Source organism: Scheffersomyces coipomensis (assembly GCF_036884675.1).
Source record: "Scheffersomyces coipomensis strain NRRL Y-17651 chromosome Unknown DFJ63scaffold_5, whole genome shotgun sequence".
NCBI lineage: Eukaryota > Fungi > Ascomycota > Pichiomycetes > Serinales > Debaryomycetaceae > Scheffersomyces > Scheffersomyces coipomensis.
The window spans coordinates 892,952-915,150 of record NW_027042896.1 but is presented as its reverse complement, the minus strand read 5'-3'; the positions used below and the strand labels follow the sequence as shown (position 1 = coordinate 915,150).

At 31.9% G+C, this 22,199-nt stretch overlaps 4 protein-coding genes across 4 annotated transcripts; 2 read left to right on the top strand and 2 right to left on the bottom strand. All coding sequences in view use genetic code 12, as the record gives it.

Moving 5' to 3' along the window:
* Nucleotides 1-45: 45 nt before the first annotated feature.
* On the top strand, nucleotides 46-429 carry HSK3 (Hsk3p; the record flags this gene model as incomplete). Its single annotated transcript, XM_064908390.1, has 1 exon — nucleotides 46-429. The coding sequence occupies one exon, from the start codon at nucleotides 46-48 to the stop codon at nucleotides 427-429; it is 384 nt and encodes a 127-aa protein (XP_064761083.1).
* Nucleotides 430-4,383: 3,954 nt separating this feature from the next.
* WOR2 (Zn(II)2Cys6 transcription factor WOR2) lies at nucleotides 4,384-5,973 on the bottom strand (the record flags this gene model as incomplete). Its single annotated transcript, XM_064906344.1, has 1 exon — nucleotides 4,384-5,973. The coding sequence occupies one exon, from the start codon at nucleotides 5,971-5,973 to the stop codon at nucleotides 4,384-4,386; it is 1,590 nt and encodes a 529-aa protein (XP_064761082.1).
* Nucleotides 5,974-16,831: 10,858 nt separating this feature from the next.
* DFJ63DRAFT_330738 (putative ATP-dependent RNA helicase) lies at nucleotides 16,832-19,742 on the top strand. The gene has a single exon (XM_064907651.1). It carries the CDS (start codon nucleotides 16,853-16,855, stop codon nucleotides 19,673-19,675), a length of 2,823 nt encoding a protein of 940 aa, XP_064761081.1. The 5' UTR covers nucleotides 16,832-16,852; the 3' UTR covers nucleotides 19,676-19,742.
* Nucleotides 19,743-21,729, bottom strand: DFJ63DRAFT_319972 (uncharacterized protein; the record flags this gene model as incomplete). The annotated part of the gene is made up of 1 exon (XM_064907135.1): nucleotides 19,743-21,729. Exon 1 carries the CDS (start codon nucleotides 21,255-21,257, stop codon nucleotides 19,746-19,748), a length of 1,512 nt encoding a protein of 503 aa, XP_064761080.1. The 5' UTR covers nucleotides 21,258-21,729.
* Between the last annotated feature and the right edge of the window lie 470 nt (nucleotides 21,730-22,199).

Sequence of the window (22,199 nt, the reverse complement as noted above, 5' to 3'; positions counted from 1 at the left end):
GGATAAGGAAAAATGAGAGTCTCCGGAATCGAACGAACAGAAATAATGGGAAATGTAAACAAAACTATATTTAAAAGTGATGATTCAATAGTCATACCCCAGGTTCTATATAGTGATAACATAGGTTCAAGTTCATATAATAGAATAGGATATAACGGCATGAGTTCTAGTGTGAGTAATAGTAATCATATATCATCATCGATAAAACAACGACAGTTAAGTCATTTGAATTCTCAAATCGCTCAATTACATGCTAATTTAAATGACTTTAATGATTTAATACAAATTACATGCAATCAATATCAATCCATAGAGAAGTTGGGAAAGATCCATGCTGGATTATTCATGGCTAGTCATTCTGTCTTTGAGAACGATAACTTCAATACCAATGAAGAAGAACCAGAAACTCAACCCCAAGATGATGATTAAGCATAAATTTTGATGATTTCTAACTTTAAACAACGATAATCATACAACTAATGGCATATTAGGTATACTTACGCAGAAATGTTTGGAGTTTCCGAAACAATGATCATATCCTAGACTGGTAAGTGAAGTTCATTTATTAAAATAACATATACGTCAATTACGATGATAATTATGCAAAGTTCGTTACGATCGGTTAAGTTGGATGATTACTATCACAAGGCTTGCAATTTGTTGTTAACGATAGAAAGAAGAATTGCTTTTTCTTCATTCCTTCGTTGACTTTTTCAATGTTACACATGGCTATGATTATATTCAATTGTCTAACGATAAAAATATTATCCCACACTAATGGTCTACATAAGATGTTTAGATTCGGAATGTGGTAAACTTTTTGGCTTTTACAACCTAAGCTGGATCCTGAACTACTTAAATAGTGTTAAAAATATAATAATAAATTATTTTTGGTTTTAAAAAGAATCAGTAGACTTTAATTAGAATAATAAATTTTTTTTGAACTCACAACGACTGTTATCAACCAAAATAAAAATCAGACAAAAATAAGAATAATTTCGATACGACAAAAACAAATTCGCTCATACAAAATAAAACATAAAAGAAATAAAAGAAGAAAAATGACACTGAAAAGTGGTTTAGGGAGAGGGGGGGAGAAAGTCTAGGGAGAAAAGTAAAGTAGGGTAGTTACTAGACAACCACGATAAACTTAGCTGGGATCTATGGATTAGGCTAAACCAATTTACGAATGTAAAAGAATAAAAAAGAAACTCTAAATTGTTCCGGCTTCCAGTTTTTATTTTTTTTTGACTTTGAGCCAAGAGCCAACATGTGTAGATTAAAACCACTGTAAGCACATAATACATATACAATAGGATGCTATTGTTTCTTGGTTATTTTTTTGTTGTAAATTGTTAATATGAGTAGATTTTTTGTTACATCAAAACAAGGATCATAGAAAGAAATTTTGAGATTTTTTTTAAAATCTGCGTGTGTGAAAGAAGATAACCACTATTTGTAACACAACATGACGACAAGTTGAAATCACTGACAGAACCGACAATCAGGGATTCATTATTTACGGTAGGGGTAGTAGTTAAGAAATGAAAGAACTGTTTATGTCTCTGCGGTTGGAGGGGAAGGAGGAGATATAGTACATGAACAGATCATCGCAGTGATAAACAGTGAAACATAGTGGAGAAAGGTAAATGAATTAATTACATTACGTATTTAAGATGAAGTCATAGGCGAACGTTTAACGCTAACTTTTTTATTTTTTTTTTCTACCACTTTGCGGGATGGTATTCCGCATCCCATTATCTCAAAGTATTTTTCCCCTGGTCTTGCCAAATACGTTCTTTGTTTGATTATTCTGCCTGGCTGTCGGTAAATATTATTTATAAATCACAATGGTTAATACTAAATTACTTTAAAAGTTAAGATTTTAAGTAAACTCAAATGCAATTTACATTTAAACTTTGTTTAAAATTGAGCAGTTAAAATCCTATTCTGTCAAGTTGCAATAAAATTTTTTGTTAATCCAGGTGTTTGATTGATATTTACTTTCATGCTCCGTTTCAAAATCGATATTAGATTTCATCTCTTTTTCCTGTGATGCTAGTGTGATTTCATCTCGCTATAGTAGTTTATTTATTTTTTTAGTTGATTATTTATTTTCCATCATCTCTCTTTCACTTTCTCACAGTTTTCCCCCCTCCACTAATATCTCAAATTATTGCAGATTCAGGTATTATTTTTTAGTTGGATATTTTTACTGTTTTATTTTTGTCGTTTTCAGATCTTTTTATTTTTTTTTTATTTTTTTTTATTACAGTTTACATATTTGATTTTTATGTTTGTTTATTATGAGTAAGGGGGGTAATATGAAATTATATATACAAAAAATAAAATGTGAAACTGGAAAAATTCGAATTTTTATTTTTGGATATAACCTGCAAATAAAAAAATCAGACAGACAGAGACAGACAGACAATTCTATTTTTGCAGGTGTAAATCTTTCTCTCTTTTGTTTTCTGCTGCTAAACTCCCAATTTGACTTTTATTTTTTAACAGTATGTATCTCTACCGATTCAATAAAATTATCAAAAGCTAAAATTTTAGAATTATTTAATTTCAATCATTTTAATTGACTTTTGATGGAACATCAAATGGGATCGGATCAGCACAGATGAATCCTCATGTATCATACATACATTCTGACGTACATACCTACATATATAAACTTGATTGATGTGACATGTGGGTGAAAGGGAAAACAAGGGTTATAATGCATTTAGATAGATCGAAGTCAGAAATAGTGTACTAGTTATGTTCCTGTTTATTTTAAATTGATTATCATTTCTGGTAAATCATTAGTAAATAATTATTACGATATACAGTATTCTGACTATGTAAATCAATCAATTCTCCATAAAACATACTTGATTCGATACGATAATCTATCTGGCGAAATAATTCAATAAACCCTAAACTTTAAAAGTTTCATTTGGTGAGTAACAAAAACGAAAAGCGTAAAAAAATTGCAATTTCTCATGACCTCAAACGTTGATGATGAATACGGGTAACATCACAATCGTTAATACAACATACTTAAAATAATAATAATAATAAAAATATTCAAGTTCAAATTCAAATTGGGGAATTCCCTTACCAGTATTATCTCCTAATACAATCAGTTTCAAACTAATTGAAGGGGACTCTGTTTTCAGAATTCTACACTAAATATTTGGTTCCCCAAAAAGAAAAAGCTGCCTAATCTACTTTTGCTGCGAGCATCAGAAAAATAAAAAAATAATGAGGAAAGACTCTCTGTCCCCACCCAACTACCCATCCATCCATCGGCTGGGTTAGTAGTTTTAGGGAACAAGAAATTAATTAATTGATGGACAAAATTCCATCTTATGATCCATTGTTCGGTTGTGCTCGGTTCATATTGATGATACTTTTGATGTAGCTATATTCAGCTTCCCGTTGCCCTATTCTTTATCATATTCCTTTACCTGAAATTTAACTCAGTAAATGATGTCAACTCAAATTATCTCGCTGTTCTTTTATTTATGTCTGTATTGAATTACCTATTCTGGTAGGTACAGTCAGTAAATGTAAAAAGAAGTCAAAAAAAAAAAAAAGAAAAAGAAAAAGATTGCTTAAAATTTCCATGCATTGAAGAAATTGGCTACCAAAATAAAAGAAGGCTAAAATGCCATGGAATATAATATTATGCAAGCCTATAATCCCTATCGGATTTCTATTTCCCCTTTCATTTATAAGATTAGGCCATAAACACAACTATTCAATATAGAATGTGGATTTGGTTTAATTAAACTTCTAATTTATTAATCGAGGCCTCAATTAATTTCTAATCAAATTGCTAATTTTAAATTTTAAAAATAATATCATACTTACGATACTTGCATATGCCTACGTTATACCGGAAACCTTCTTTCTTTTTGTATTATTATTGACCCTATTTTGTTTAATGTTTTAAATCTTCTCTCTAGTTTAATAATTTATAAAATAGTTATTCTACTAGTTATAATGTGTCAAAATAATAATAACCAACTATTAAACATTTAGTTATGTGGCTAAGCCCAAACCTTTTGGAATCAGATTCAAAGAAGAAATTTTATGTGTTTTACCTACCTACCCCAGAATACTTTTACACTTTTGAACCCTTACAATTTCAATTATGTTTTTATAATTTGTTTACTTTGCAAAAGCTAATAGAACTATAATATTATACTACATTCTATGTATATATAAACAATATTAAACACCCATGAAAGAAAGAAAATACGATAGTACGAAAATTAAACGTGAATCCCTATGAAAACTACTAAAAATATATTATGAAAACAAATATCAATAACAACGCAACAAGAAATGAAATAATAAAACCAGAATAAAAAGAAGTAAATATTATCATCTTATTAAGTCATGGACGGAAACCTTATTCATAGAATAATTGGCAGGATGATTGGCTGGTAAATAATGACTTCCATTATTAGATGAGGTTGATGCTCCACCTGTTGACGATTCAACTTCATTTGAATCATTTGAACCCTTGGACATAATTGATCGATTGAATAAATGACCACTACTGCCATCACTACTTCTATCGTTATTACCATTGACTCTGGCATGCGAATATGAAATTGGAGGTGGAAGGGAAAGTGGTGGTAATGATGTTGGAGTAGAAATATTTAACCCATTGCTATTACCACCATTATTCAGTAATGAATCATTAGTTGATGTTTGTTGCAAATGATAATGATGATCGCCAGTATCATTCAAATTCAATTTCTCATTTGATTCTGATCTTTGAGGTGGTAATGGTTGTCTGAAATCAACCTCACCATCCTCTTCACTAATAGTATTTCCCACACTCTTCTTTCTCTTAAAACCATTACCCATATTTAAATTCGATAAATTTTCATATCCCAAACAAACCTTTTTAGACCTCTCACAATTAAAACATGATGGTTTACGTTCATCACATTTAATTCTTCTTTTACGACATGTTAAGCATCCTGTTCTTGTTCTTCGTTTTATAATTCTTCTTTTATTAACCAATGCTTGATTTTCATCGAAATGTATATGCGAAGGTATTGGAACATGTTGATGATGTTGAAGTGTATGATGTTGTTGATGATTCCTACGACCATCTTGTTGATGAGGAAGTGGCGGTTGTCCTTGCATATGTAATGGAACTTGTCCTTGCATTTGACCAGGATTGCCTTGAGTTGGACCTCCATGCATTACTTGGCCTGTATAATAAGTATGATATTGTTGAGGATGATGTGGATACATTCCAACTGGTGGACCAGGTTGACCGTTATGATTAATTGGTGGTGATGATTGTGAATTGCCATACATTGGAGCTCCAGGAGTCCCAATGCGGGGATAATTTCCTTCCATATAAACAGTTTGAGGTGGTGGACCCTGTTGATAATACACATGAGGAGGTGGTGGTGGATATGGATAATGATGTGGTGGAGCTGGATGATGATGAGGTGGAGGAGGAGGAGGTAATTGTTGTGGATGTTCGCCATAATGATAAGGAGGTGTTCTACTTAATGGATCTATGGAAGAAGAGATTGAACTTCTGGGATTTATTTGATGATAATTAAAATAATCTGAAGGGCCAGCTGATGAGGGAGAAGTTGTTATAGAAGTTGAATTATTATATTCATGATTTGAAGTAGAACTTATTGGTAAATTTGGTTCGGTTAATCTTCTTAATGGAGGATGAGGTAATGAATTATATGATATACTATTATTATGAGATGTAAATGATGTAGTTGATGAGATTCTAGGAACAATTGATTTTGGAGAATGAGGAGAATTCGATAATTTCTTGGGCAATGCTGAAGGAGAAGGAGTTGTCGTTCCTGTTGCTCCATAAGATGGTGACAGTTTGGTTAATGTGGGTATTGAAGTAGAACTTCCACCAGAAGGTGTGGTTGTTGTGGTTGTTATTAATTCTGATACAGATGGTAGTTGTTGAGGCATGATGATTACTATGGAATGAATTTACTTTGAAGATATATATGATTGGAATGAAATTGAATAAAATGAACTGTTGGAAGGGTTATTACTATATTGTAGTGCGTATGAAACCGATTACCTGAATGGGAGGGGATGCAAAAGAATGGAAAAGAATTAAATTAAATAGATATCAATCAAATGAACTGACTTCAAATGAAACGGATTGCAAAATAAATAAGATAAAAAAGGAAACCAAGAGAGTTAATAAAGAATAGAAATGAATATCAAAAAATTGCAAACGGATTTATTGTCAATCGCTATGAATTGACAAACTAACGGGGAATCAAAATAAGCCCGAAGATGTATATGAATACTCTGGCAATAATCAACAATATCAACTATGGACCTGTTGATAACTAAAGCAATAAAAATCCAGTTGGAAAAGAACAAATTGCTAACGAAATTAACAAATTTTAAATCAGTGGTTGGGTGGTTTTATAAATTGTAGATATATAGTCATGACTATATATATTTGGATGTGCTGTATATGTATCTATGACTATATACATGATTTTTCACAGTAGTTAGCGTAGTTTTTTTTTTTTATTTTTGTTTTTATTTTATTATATGATATTTTTTATTTTATGATTTTTTTTGTTATAATTCTGTTTTGGGTTTTAGTTCTTTTCTAATTTCTCTCTTAAATTTGTTTTATTTTATTTGTGGTAATTGTCTGAATGTATGCAACTGTAGAGGTATATGCAAGTGTTACAAAAAAATAATTTGCTTTTTTAGTACTTATTGTTTCCCTTTTTTTTGGTTTGACAGATTTAAAAATTCAAATCCAGACAAGATAAATTATTTTTTCAGACATTTTTCAGATATTTTTTACTGATTTATTTTTTGTCAGTTTTGATTTTTGGTTGTTGTATTGTGTGCGCAAGCTTAAAGCTTATTTTGTGGAGGCAACTTGCATAAGGAGAAAATCAATTCAACAAGCTTGTTGTCTTACTTTGTTAATTTACTGTGTATTTGGAATGCGCGCTTTTTGAATTCAATTGAATGATATTTCATTATAGTGTTGATTTGCACAAATTTTACTGAGAGTAAAGTTTAGGTATATCGATCTAAAGTGCAAATTTTAATTTATTATATTACATTAAATTATTTTTTAATTCTTTCTTTTCTTTTTTTTTGTTCCTTCAAATATATAAGTGAAACAGAAGCACAAGCGGCTATATATAACCTAAATACTGTTATAGTTTTCACGGCTTACGGGGCCATATTATTTTATTCAAATGTATGCAGAATCAGAAAGCGTAAAGTAAGGCGAATTTTTAACGTAAATGAAAAGTGGCTAGTGAATTATAGTTTAGCACCTGGAGTATAGTAAATACTTCAGATTGATTTCCGTCGCTTTAGAGCTTATCCGATGATATATTTTATCTCCTCATATTTTCGCTAGGTAAATTTCTCTGATTTTCTAGTAATGACATAAATAGGTCTCTTCGAATGATTTACAATCTATCACACAATAAATATGATCCTTTTTCTTATCTAATCTATTTTGTACTTATGCAAACATTTCTAACTACCATTGAAGTAAATTGCTTCTAGGGTTATATCTCTCTGCTGATTTCGTCTCAGCAAGATTACTGTTTCTTTTTCTTATTTTTCCCTTGAACTCTCTTATAAGCACAGCGCAGCCTCTAATCTCGCTTCTATGAAACATTCAGATTTTTTTCAGTAACTGCCTGATCTGTATAGTGGCTATCCTGGAAATTAATAAATTGATATCTTTATTGACAAATCCTAATTTATTCAGGTTGTATGGATATGTAAACCTATTTTGGTCATCATGTCATAATAGACCTATTGCAACCAATGTGTAGATAAAAATAAATCCAAAACAGAATCTATAACCGCTTGTTTTGCTTTTACGTAATGGTCATCGCTCATTTCTCCCTTCTGTAAGCAAAAGCTCTGTAGACTTGTTACTTACCTTAGTTTGGCGCTACCTGCGGCCTCACTAAATTTTCTATTCTTTTCCCCCGATTTTTGAAGAAAAAAATAAAATATTGCTGCTGCGCAGCAGAAAATCAACTTTTATGCTAGCCACAACGTTGTTGCCAGAACATCAGTAGTACTTATAGCATAAGTTCGGAGCATTATGTAACCCATTTCATAGTATGGGTAATAACGACAATTATACTCGGAATGCTATATAGTTTAATTAGTAAAAGCTTCGTACCAGATGTCTTTATTCAGGGCTGCGAGATAGGCACGGCTAATGTTGCCTAACATTTCATCATTCGCAATTTTATTCTTATAATTGTAAATCATTTATTTAAAAAGTTTTGTTCCCCTTTTCACTCCGAACCAAGAAATAGTATTAAAATAAGGTGGTTAAATGGAATGTGTTAGTGTTTCACATTATAGCGAGCGTTTGTAACAGAGAATTGAATGGTAAGGAGAAGCATTATTGAATCAAAATGGATTCATTGCGAAAAAAAGTTGAAAAATCCAAGCTAAAATTAAAACCAAATGAATAGCCTAAGTCCATTCTATTATCTAGGCACAAAATCCGAGCTTAGGTATATAATTCTCCTAACCATGGTCCTGGATAAGATTTAAGTAGACATACCAAGAGAAAGAACTAAATATAAATGCCAAATACAATGACAATTGCTTGAATCGGATAAACGAAAATTTCTCGGACCTATTGCGATCTAACTATTGGACCTAATGGATCACGTAAACCACAATGGACATGAGAAGAGTAAGACGATTCATTGATTTATGCTACGGGGGATCATAATAACAGGATGTCCTGAATGGTTTGAGGCTATAAAGAAAATAGTGCGGGAATTTACTGAATTAAACCACTCTGTTTACGAATTTTTCACTATTAATTATAGTCAGCATATATTCTCCGTTATCGCCTTGTAGTCTTATAAGGAAGTATGGAAACATGGAATCAAGTGTTAAGAAAGTGTCTGGTACGATGGTTACTTATTTACACTAAGAAATTTCAGGTGCATGATCTGCAATGTACGACAAATACCTGTGGCTATGTACTCCCACAAACATCCAAAGTAAGCAATTTTTTTTGTGCAGTTTGCTTGGGACATAGTCCGGTTACGTTAGCTCATAGTTATGAGATCTCATGGTAACACTTGCTATATAACTAGAAAATGACAATTAAAGTTGCCATACAAACAGTAACATTCTGACCTATATTGATGATATAAAGAGTGTTTGGGGAAGTAACTTTAAGCATCATTTCATTTGTTATAAATCTGATTATAATGTCTACTCAATTTCTCTTTACTGTATTGGGATAATTTCAACCGAATTTAGAAAAGAATTGCTATGGAGTTTGCAACGGCTTCCATCTAAAAATCAAACATATTGGAAAGTGTAAGAGAAACGATGGATTATGTAAAGCAGTTCTTAACTACGATAGTCATTAGTAAGTTATCTTTCTTTGTGCATAGTTTCATATTTCGTTTATCTTTATATCGATCTGCAGAAGTTAGCAAGCAGAAGCTGTGTGTTTAGTTAATAAATCTCATACAATTGACAAACTTGATACTTCTATTACATTCAGCGCCTTTATTGTTTCAAGGGTAGGAGAGGAGAGATTAGATCGTCGATCCTAAATTTAATTTTAGTTCCGCTTTAGTAAATATGCTTTAACTAGTTTGAGCTCTGGGCAACTCGTTACGGTTATGGTAGATTCGATACCTTGACCTCATTACATGAAATTTGGTTAAGATTACCACAAAAGTTTGTTTATTCTAATCAAAAAAAATATGTTGTCAAACCGTAATATTACAATAAATGTTGTAAAAAAATATTGAAAGCTCTGCTTAAGTGGTTTCGGACTCTGACCATCGATTATGCTGTTGTTCGTAACGAAATATGGGAGACAGCAATCCAATAAGTCCTTATTGTTTTAATTAGAAACATTTCTTATGAAAGGGACAGTTGTTCGGTCTTCATATTACAAATACTCATCGTTCAATTACATTCACAAAACCTTTTCAATTATAAATTTCATCTCATCTTGCTTGAAAAAGCGTTATCTACCCCAAATTTCATATGTACCTCTCGATCATTTACGTATTATAAGCAATCATCGTTTCTGATCGGTTTTTTTTAACAACAGAATCTGTAACGGTAGAAGAATCTGTATCAGCAGCAGAAGCATAGATGTAATAGAATTCGAACAATTTCAGGTGTAATCAGCCAGACAAGATCTTCAAACAAATTTTTGATTGTAGTTATACTGTCGCGTATTTTTGTGTATGCAATCGATGCAACTCACGCTTACAATCTCAATATATTTTTTCGAAGGATTATTTTATAATTTCAATTGATTCATGCTTTAACAATTATTTTGTTAATCGAACTACATCATTTAATATTATTTACATCACTTTTGGTTTTGTAGTACATTTTAATGTGAAAAGGTTGAAATTTAGGAGGATTAGGCGGCGGTACATTTCCGTTAATGACAGATTATAAGGGGTTTAGCAAGCAAAAAATAATTTAGCATCAGATACTCTTCTTTTATGATATCCTACCGTAGATGGCGGTGTTAAAGATATACTATTTTATATAACTACTTTATTATATACTTATTATTAAGCTTTTGTCTTCCTATTAAAATGGGTAGAAGTTACCTTCTGAAAGTGTTGGGCTCTGCTCTTCATCAGTTAGGTATTCTGGGTTGTACTAATCTAATTTTTATTTTTTTTTTCGTTGTAAAATATTTTTAGCTGCTTCATTTTGCATTATTTATTTTCTTATCATTTTGTGTTGAGCAAAGCAATCCCAATTCTATGAGCCACAACAACATCCAACCTCATCTCAATAGTGGTGGCCAATTCACATGTAGCGGACCTTTTTGGGAATGGTTTTAATTAAAATGAGACCAATACGAATAATTGTTCTATGTGGACTAAACTATAAGCATGATATCGCAGTTACTAAGTTGTGCCTAACCGTCATTAGTAGTTATCAGCTGCAGAAGATTTACACGCAGTTAGCAAAGGCAGCAAATGGAGTTAAAAAAGAGAAATAGTGACAAAGGGGTTAAGGCAAAATCTGGCGACAAATTTATTACCAGTTTATTCTTTTTACCAAATTGATAGCCCCGCTAATTTTGCACAACCTTCTATGACTTTCGCTATGGTTAGATGTATATTTTCTTGCGTCAGACATTTTTCGCCTCTAATTTTTATTCATAAAATTTAATATGCTACACTTGCATGTCTTATTTTTATTGTTTTGTCTCCCACGGTGTTCCAATTAGAATTTTGATTGTGCTTTTCAATTGAAAAAGTTCATATCCATTTCATCGCTTTCTGTTTAAGAGAATTATATTTACTCTAATATAATACCTGAGAAAGCGTTAGTGGGTAGCTCTATTGTCTGATATAATACTCTAATAATATAACCTTTTCTTTTTATCTTTCCAGGTTAGATTATTTTTAATTTATGTATTTTTTTTTTGATATCAAAGAAATATTTTTTCAGACAGATCTTTTTTTTTTTAGTTTATTTTTATTTTCTTTTGTCATGCATGTTTAGCGTCGACTATGCTTGTAAAGATGAGATTTTTTTGGGGATGTGCTAAATTTGGATAAAATAAAAGGGAAATTTGGAGGAAGATTTTCATTTATGAGATGATTAGCCCTACATGCCTAATATAATATATTCATGTTGAAGTAAAAATTGTTCTATTATTATATGTATATGTCTGTAACTCTAGGTTTGAAGTTGTCAATTTGGCCTCAAGCCGGATGAAAAGGACCTTTGCCACGATAAAAAGTTGGCTTTAGTCGACAATTGCACGTACGTCCACTAGACTAGGCTAGACTATAGGTTATCAAAATCTGACAGTTCATGACTTTTGAGCTTATACTAATTACTAATTCCAAACAGCATTGTAGATTGATATACCCCGCTGACCCATCCAACTATGCTTTACTTAAAAACTACCTAAAAGAGATAGGAAATATAGTTGCTTATACAATGGAAAAAGGAACTTCAAAATTGTAAATTATTCTGATCGTAAATGTATAGGCAATGTAAATGAGAGATTATCAATTTTCTAAGCAGAGATCAAAAATAAAAAAAAAGCAAAGTGTGCTTACCTAACTATCAGGCAAGTTTAACCACCTCCAAAAAATCATACAAATAATTAGTAATATTAACTTGATGGGTATTTTCCCTAATTACGGTAATGTACAATCGAACAATTCAATTACTCTGCCTTCGTTATGTACATTATTTTTTTTGTCGGGAACTTGAACTCCCCCTAACATCCTAATTACTTTTTTTTGTTACCCTAAATGCCGAATGGTGGCCTCCCCTATAGCCGAATAAAATTGTTAATCTAACCTTTGTTAAGGCAACCACCTGTAAAGACAGATCATCAAAAGTATAACAGTATGAATAAATATATGTGCCGAGTTTTAGTTGCTGTGGATAGTTTTCCAAAAGCCTTATATCGGTTAGATGGTAGCTAGGGGGTTCTTTGTTAAATTTAGTCTTAAATTTAGAAGATTTATATTGTAAAACTTAAAATTTAAGGTTTTTTAGTAATCAGGTGATAGCTAAGACTAAGTTTTGAAAACCTAGTTTATTAACGAAAATATATTCAAAATAATATATTTTGATCTGGACTTCAGCTTCAGTGTGCTATTATTATTGTTTAATTCTCATTGTATTTTATTTTATAAGTTTATTTTAAACGCTGATTATTTTCTTCTAAACATTATGTTTAGCCTTGTAAGAATACAGAACTTATGTCTATGATGATTTCCTTGATAGTTTATTTTTTAGTGTTCTATTATTTTCTATGTTTAACACAAAGATATCGTTACTAATTGCCCGAGAAGTCAACAACTAAGGCTAGTGATAAGGAGAGAAAAAACAAAAATGGCTAGAAGTTGACCATAATATTTTTGTTCTTAAATTTATATAATAAAATTTTGTCTGATTTACAGGCGCTCAAGTTCATTATTTTCTAACTCACATATGGCTAGTTGTAACCATTGTTAACAGACAAATTATCTGGTTTCGAACCTGATAGATCAGGGGCGGCAGGAGGCGGTATTTCAACTAGCTTTTCCTAATATTTTCGTTTAGTCAATTGTTTAGCGACGCAATCTAAATTATTAGTAACACATAACCTACGTTGTAAGGTTTTTAATATTTGATTTTTTGATTGCTTTAGTGGAACCAGATCTATTTTACTACCACTCTAGACCGACTGAAACAAGGGAAACTTTTAAAGAAGAAGAAGAAGAAGAGAAAAAAAGAGAGATTAATGCAAGATGATTTTCTGTACACAAAAAAAATCAATTCCCAATTCGGGGTATTTTTCCTTCTCTTAAAACAGTAATAATTTTACAAGTTAGATGAATAAAGGTGCATACAATAATTTTAAAAAATAATGTAAGAAAAAGTAAAAGCGAAACCGAATTTTAATTTGTACATGCAATCATTTCAGGTATTGTTCTCAATTATATAAAACAAAAAAAAACTAACAATAAATTTGCAAATCGAAAAAGCTAAAACGAAAAGACACTAAATTATAAAATATACTAGTTATACAAAAGCGGAAAAGTGGTTTTGATATAATTCTAAACTCAATTGAAGCGGAAACATATTTCCAATCAAGAAATAATAATAATTTTAAAAGCTAAGTTGCTTGGATACAGTTTTCTACTTGAATTGCCTAAAGGTTCGGAACAATGGTAAATAATTACGATCATTGCGTTGACGCTCTAGGCCACTGACGTCTCTATAGCTACATTTTCTTGAATTCTGCGAGCAAAATAGAAGGTTAGCTTAGGCATCAGCCGCTAAGGTTTATCTTCCTTTACCAAACTTTGATACCTATACATAACGCTTGTCTCTTACTATACTTCTTGATTTTATTCATCGCACATATACTGCAAAACGACACCTCCTTTACATGCAGACAATTTTTGTTCCACTTTTGTTACGCATTAATAAAAAATCAGACATTTTTTCTCAGAAAATGTTCATGATGTCATGAATAATTTAACGAAATTTACTATGGAAAAAAATTAATATAGAGTCATTAATTGAATTTTATCTGCAACATCTACGATATGTTATCAGCTTATTTTTAAATCTATTCTTCCCTTTCGTTTCGTTTCATATGTACTGTAATCAAAATGTATAATTGATCCTTATAATTCTGTAAGTTGTCAATTATTAACTATCAATTATTAAGTTTATAATGAGATATTTGATTTATGTAAGCTCATTATAATGTACGCGACCTGACTTGCTTGAGTTAACCTAACTATGAATATGCTGCAGTGAAGATTAAACTGGAATTGATTTGCAATATTGTTTTCTTTGTCCCCGAGATGTGCCTCAATGTTTGAACTTCCATTGGACCAACAAAAATCGTACCATTTTAATTCATGACTTCCATGCTTTTCATCGAATGTAAAGAATGCCATACTGTCATATGGATAATCCATTTCGCGATTCATATATCCCCTTTCCTTTATTTTAAGTTTGGAATTTGTAACTATTATATTCGGTATTAAGTCCGTACATACTTCTAAATTTTTGATTTATATTTGCGTTATTTATACGAACATTTTCGTGAACCAGCTACTATCACATCTAACCTTATTGCAACTCTAATTTATCCTCTTCAAGACTAACTAATTGTAATTATTGTTAGAGTTGATCGTTAACCAGTGAAGGTGGAGCCTCTTTGTGCCATTGTTAACCGTTCTATTGTCTCTATTATGTCAAGAATTAGCTAGTTTTCTGTTTTTTAAGGAGTCTATACTTCTATGAGGCGTCTAATTGCGTTACTCGTTTGTATCAAGGAAATTACCATACTTCAATGTTTGTTTATATGTCTCGACTATTTAGCTAAGAAATGTTTGCTGTTATATCTATAAATCGATTAGTATATGCATATATGCGTACCGGTGACTGCGACTATCATAGGATAATTAATTAATTTTTGAATTTAAAATCGTCTTGAGTCACACCATGATTTACTTACAATATTAAAAACCAAGATAAATATTTAAAATGCTGTTAGGGGTTGGATTTTTTGCATAATTCATAAACTTTGAATAATCCAGATATTCTCCTTCTCCGTATATTTTTTATTTATTTTCCGTTCCTCCTGAACACAACCCCGCTAAGCTATAAAATTTATTTCGCTCGCTCGCTCGCTAGGAAGAAAAAATTACATGAGAAAATTTTCTTTGCTGTGAGTTTGCGCGCCTCAAAGTGATTGAGGCTAGTAAACTGGGCAAACATCAGATATGACAAAAAAGCGGATAAAGAAATTTGTATGTTGAAATTCGTAGACAAGGTGATAAATTACATTATGAGCTATGATAGTGCGTGTTCTAAACTGTCAAGTAATTAATTTAACCTCTGCTGCAATAGAAGCATTATCACAGAAGTGAATTTACTGGAAACATTCTTAATTGACAGCTACAACCAACCTTAATTTCAAATCCATAAATCACTAGTTACGGTCTAAAATTCTAGGTAAGGAGGTTAAAATACATTGTCAACAAACCCGTGCAAAGATCTCACTCAGAATTTCAAGTCGGTTTCATGGGACGGGGGCTAACTTCTACGAAATGTCTATATTGGATATCCGTTTCCATTTCTCTTAAATTTACGGTAATAAAAAATAACGGTTGAAAATTTCAAGTAGTCTCACTTTTTTTATATAGATAAAATAGTTAAATTGCAAACGAGGCGACATACAGCGCAACATATTTATTGGGTTATGATTAAAAGAATGTTAATGTAATATTCAACAGGGTTCAGTCCCTGTAATCATGAGGTCATGTTTTCCTTTACTAAAATTTCAAATTATGAAGTCTAGTCCTCAGGATTTTCATTTTAAGAGTATCATGTACCTGTTACCACAAAATGATGCTCTCGATTTACAGTTAATAATATCACATGCCAGATATAATTCATTAAATTTCATCAAGTAGAAATATACTAACATTCACTTCAAGCCGAGTTTTTATGAAATTCGTATCAGTAAGATACTGACGGTTACGAAGACTGTACACAAGTTCATAACTCAGGTAACACGATTGCTGCAGGGATTGTTTTGCACTTTTGAGTATGCAATAAGAGCTAAATCAAATCTATAAGTCTCTTATCTGAAACTATAACTAATAATGAATATGAATGATGATCTTTTACGAATGAATAATAATTAACTACTGTTTCTGCTGAAATCAGACATTTTTTATTTAAATAATAATAATTTTCTAATCCGATCACTAACACTATGCGGATAAGAATTATCATTTTATAGTATGCATAAGATCGTACTTGACTAGTCCTCTCTAGTTTAGTTTTAAGTATTTATACCATTTAGTACCAGACAACTAATTACATAATCGCCATTACATCATTATTGTAAACCATCCCTTAAAATAATTATTGTCGCTGATCTTGGGTTGATCATTGTCAGTACCTAATACACACTAAACCTGAATCTCTCGTTATTACACTTATTATGGGCCCATAAACTTCAAGTATTTGGTTTCCTTATACTGAATCTAGTTTCCTCCATTCATTGAACTCAAACGAAATTGTTATCTTCGCCGATTTGAAGAAGTCAATTTTGCATTCAATTGCAACTTCTCTCTCTACGCTCCCTCCATCTTTTTTTCTCACTCTCTCTGTTTGCTAGCAGTTTTTAATCAACCATTTATATGCAGTATACAAGTGATATGCAGGAAATATCAGAGTTAGGATGAGCATCATAAAAAAATTTAATTTTGAATAATTAAGTATGTAGATATATAGCTTGAATTAATATATAATAAGGCAATTTCAATACATTATGTCAGATCAAGAAGAAGATTACGATATTGCTGGAGCCTTAACTTTGAATGGCGATGAGTCTGATATCGAATCAGGTTCAGATTCTGAATCATATTCTCAAGATGAAGAAATCCAAGATATAATTGAATCGGACGATGAAGTAGACAAGGAAGAACCAAAACAAAAGAAACAAAAGGTTGTTAACAAAGCCAGTACTCCATTCCCTTCATTGGAGATGTCTGATGATGAAGGTGATGAAAAAAATAACCAAAATAATGATAACGATGATCTCAAAGACATTTCATCATATTTTGCAAATAATAACCCTGATGTTAAAAAAGCTAAAGCTGGTTCATTTCAATCCTTTGGGTTCTCAAAATTCTTAATGACTAACGTTATAAAGAAAGGTTATAGACAACCTACTCCAATTCAAAGGAAGACTATTCCTCTTATTATGGAAGGTAGAGATGTTGTTGGTATGGCTAGAACCGGTAGTGGTAAAACTGCTGCCTTCACATTACCAATGATTGAAAGATTGAAAAATCATAGTGCTAGAGTTGGTGTCAGAGCTGTTATCTTATCACCTTCAAGAGAATTAGCATTACAAACATTTAAACAAGTCAGAGAGTTCACAAAGAATACCGATTTGAAATCCGTTGTATTAATCGGTGGTGATTCATTAGAAGAACAATTCTCCTCAGTCTTATCTAATCCAGATATTATCGTTGCCACTCCTGGTAGATTCTTGCATTTAAAAGTCGAAATGGAATTAGATTTAAAATCAGTAGAATGTATAATTTTTGATGAAGCTGATAGATTATTCGAAATGGGGTTTGCGGAACAATTAAATGAATTATTGGCAAGTTTACCAAGTTCAAGACAATCCCTTTTATTCTCAGCTACTTTACCCCGTTCATTAGTCGATTTCGCTAAAGCTGGATTAACTAGTCCTGTGTTGGTCAGATTAGATGCTGATTCAAAAATAAGTGATAATTTACAAATGGCATATTTTACTACCAAGAGACAAGAAAGAGAAGCCAACTTATTATATATAATACAAGAAGTTATAAAGATACCTTTAGGAACTAAAGAACAATTAAAAAAGTTACTGGATTTGAACAAAAAATCCAATGAAGAAGATGAAGAAGAAGAAAATCGTGATAAAACTAAAAAGAGAAAGTTTAAAAAGGAAAGATTACCACCTGCAAATCAATTACCATCCGAGCATTCAACCATTGTATTTGTTCCAACTAAACATCATGTAGAATATATCTATCAATTATTAAGAGATGCTGGTTACTTAGTGTCATACATTTACGGTACTTTAGATCAACATGCTAGAAAGAACCAATTATATCAATTTAGAATTGGTGTAACAAATATCTTAGTGGTTACTGATGTTGCTGCTAGAGGTATCGATATTCCGGTTTTAGCTAATGTTATCAACTTCACTTTCCCAGCATCTTCTAAAATTTTCATTCATAGAGTTGGTAGAACTGCCAGAGCTGGTAATAAAGGTTGGGCTTATTCCATCATAAATGAAAAAGAATTACCTTATTTATTAGATTTGGAATTATTCTTAGGTAAGAAGATATTATTGACTTCCATGTACGAAGAAAAAGCAAAAATCACAGGTATTTCACCTCCTGTATCATATACTGATAGGTTAGTTCTTGGCTCAGTTCCACGTTTATCATTAGAAACTTTCCAAGAATTATTTGAGAATTTAGTAAAACATAATTATGATTTACAATTAGTTAAGGATGTTACATTCAAAGCCGAAAAATTATATTATAGAACTCGTCAAGCTGCTTCAGCTGAATCATTAAAGAGATCAAAGGAAATATTTGAAACTGACAGATGGGATGGTCAACATTTATTATTTGGTCCTGATTTAGAAAAAGAAAAACAAGAATTTTTAAATAAATTATTGAATAGAAACGTTAAGGAAACTGTTTTTGAATTCAGTAAAAGAAACAATGCCAAGCATGCTAGTGGTGAAGATGAAGATAATAATTTAGTTGATTTCATGAATAAAAGAAGAAGACAACTTGCTCCAATCCAAAGAAAAGCCAGAGAGAAAAAGGAATTGTTACAAAAGGAAAGAATTGCTGGATTAACCCATGGTTTAGAAGATGAAGTCTTACAAGCTGAAGGTGAAACGGGATATAATGTTAATGAAGATGAATTGAGATCAACATTCGAAGATGCCGATGATATTATAGAATCTAAGAAGAAAGAGAAAAAGTCCTTCAGAGATCCAAATTTCTTTATCAGTCATTATGCTCCAGCTTCATTAATTCAAGATCAACAATTACAATTATCCAACTCATTTGCCAATGATGCTGCTAAGGCCACATTTGATTTCAACAACGATGATACAGATAATAACAAAAAGAATCAACAAATCATGAAATGGGACAGAAAGAAGGGTAAATATATCAATTCTACTTCTGACGGTAAGAAATATATCATTGGTGAAAGTGGTCAAAAGATTCCTGCCACCTATAAATCCGGTAGATTCGATGATTGGAAGAAAAAGAGAAACTTACAACCAGCTAAAGTTGGATCTCTTGAAGCTTCAAATGGAAATGGTACTAACAACCAAAGGTTCCAACATAAGAAAGTTGCTGCCCCTAAATTACCTGATAAGTACAGAGATGATTATTTCAAACAAAAGAAGAAGGTTGATAAAGCTCTTGAGTCCGGTGTATCTGTCAAGGGTTACAATAGAGCCGGTCAACAACAAGAAATAAAGACTACAGAACAAATTAGGAAGGCAAGACAGTTAAAAGAAAACAAGAGAGCCAAGAATGCTCGTCCTAGTAAAAGACGTAAATAGAAAAACTTTTTTTATTAATTATATAAGATAGAAATTTTCTTTTTATAGATAAATACTACATTGAATGGGTTTATCTTCTACCACCTCTGTCACCTCTGTAAGGATGGTATCCTCTACTTCTTCTATTGAAACCACCACGACCTCTTCCACCACTGGATCCACCTCTACCACCTGAAGGACCAGTTGGAGGAGCTCTTCTTGGACCTCTTGGTAAATTAAGTCTTCTTTGATCTCTATGTGGACTATCAGAACCACCGTTATAACCATCGTTACTATCACCTCTTCCATAATCCCCACTTGCTTCTGATTCAATATCATCGCTTTGAGCTTGTGGGTTTAAAGGTTGTGATGGTTGACTGTCTGATGAACCAGAAATTGGTGGTTGAACACCTTCAACAGGAAGTACACCAGCTTGTTGAGTTGGGAATGGTTGACCAGCTGCTTGGGCAGCAGCAGCTTGTTGTTGATACATATACCATTGTTGCATTCTTTGATAATATTGCATCATTTCTGGGGTCATTTGAGGAGTTGCTTGTGGATATTGTTGCTGTTGACCATATTGAGAAGCTCCATAGCCATAGTTATATTGTTGTTGTTGCAGTTGTTGTTGCTGTTGAGCATTAATTTGATTTTGCTGATGTTGACCTCTTGGTTCAGCACGCTTGACTTCCATAGCTTTACCTTTCAAAGTTAAATATTTATTAACAGTCACTCTATCAACGGCATCTGGAGAATCATAAGTAATAAAACCAAACCCTCTTGATCTACCAGTATCTTTATCGATCATTAATTGAGCATCGATAATACTACCAAATTGAGAAAAGAAATCATTAAAATCCTTTTCATTAACCATTGGATCAATACCACCAACGAAGATTTTACCCACTTTATCTTGTTCTTCTCTAGCAATTGCTCTTTTTGGATCAATTAACTTACCATCTAAAATATGATCAACTTTTATAACTTCATCGACTGAAGATGGATCTTTAAATGTTAAGAAACCAAAACCTCTAGATCTACCAGTATTACTATCTTTCATGATAGTGTAATCGATAACTTCCCCATACTTTGAGAAATATTCAACCATACCTTCTTCAGTAGTATCCCAGTTAAGACCACCGACGAACATTTTACCGCTTTCCTTTCCTACATTTGAAGGCAAGTGTTGTTGTACACCAGTAGAAGCTGGAGGAGGTGGTGGAGGTAATGGTTGACCAGTACTTGGATCGAATTGGGGCACACCAGGAAATCCACCCATATTTGGAGGAACTGGGAAATTTGAAGGATCAAATCCCGGAACAGCAGCACCTTGAGGAATACCGGTTGGTGGTGGTGGTGGCAATTGAGAAGTTGGATTAGCAGTAGTTGCTTGAGCTTGTTGTGGTGGCGGTTGTGGTACTTCAGCGGCAGTAGTAACAATGGTAGATGCTGGCTGAGCTGGTTCTGCAGGAGTCACTTCGGCTGCAACTTCAGGTTTGGTTTCTTCCACAGCAGCAGGAGCTGTAGTTGATGTTTGCTTTTCTTCAGCGTCATCATCACCATAAATGTCTTCGAAAAGAGCTTCGTCGTCTTCGTAACTCATTATAATAATCTATTCTATGTATATGTATAAGGAATGAATGAAGGGAGGGGAACTTGCTTTTTTTTTTAATCCTAAACTAAAATAACTAAATATACGTAGTACGTTAAATCTTGTTATAAATGGTTTTTTAGAATAATATTTAGTTTATTATTGAACTATATGTGGATGCTAAACAAAAAAAAGCTATGTATGAAATACTAACTCTAATACGATATGTAACAATATAAACTAATTTGATTTATTCTTTAATTGAGCTTTTTTTGATATGTCAAATTCTCTTTTTTTTTAAAAAATCGATTTCAAATTGATTCGTATCTTAATCTTACTTACTTTTGGAATTATAGGTAATCGACGGGATACAAATGAAAGAAATGATGATATGACACACTCTTATTTTGATTGATTGATCGTTTTGATATTGGGAATATGATTTCAAAAGGAAGTGTTGTCCAATTTTTTTTTCAGTGCCCATTTTTAGAATTGTTGATGCCTTGGTGGATTTGGACAAAGTACACGACAATTTGTCAATTAATTATAGATTAATATAATCTATATTATATCACTTATTTGACCTAGTTAACTAGTAGTAGTATATCTTTATATGTTCTAAAACGAACTCAAAGTCTAATTGCCACTTTTAATATTGGTGTGTAGAGAGTGAACTAGGACTATTCCACCATATGATGGATCTGTAATAATAAGTAGAGTAACCGTTGATAGAAAATACTATATTAGATGAAACAGTATTATGACTAATTCAACCCTTATTCTAATGAATAAGCTCGAGTTGGTCTCATTAAAGTTGAATAACCTAAACAAATCTTGTTATCAATCGAGATAAGATAATTGCAACTATTAATTTATCAACCGCAAATTTAGCAGTGAAAAATTCTGAGCCGCAAACCAAAAAAAAAAATTAAAAAAAGTTAGAGATGACATTTA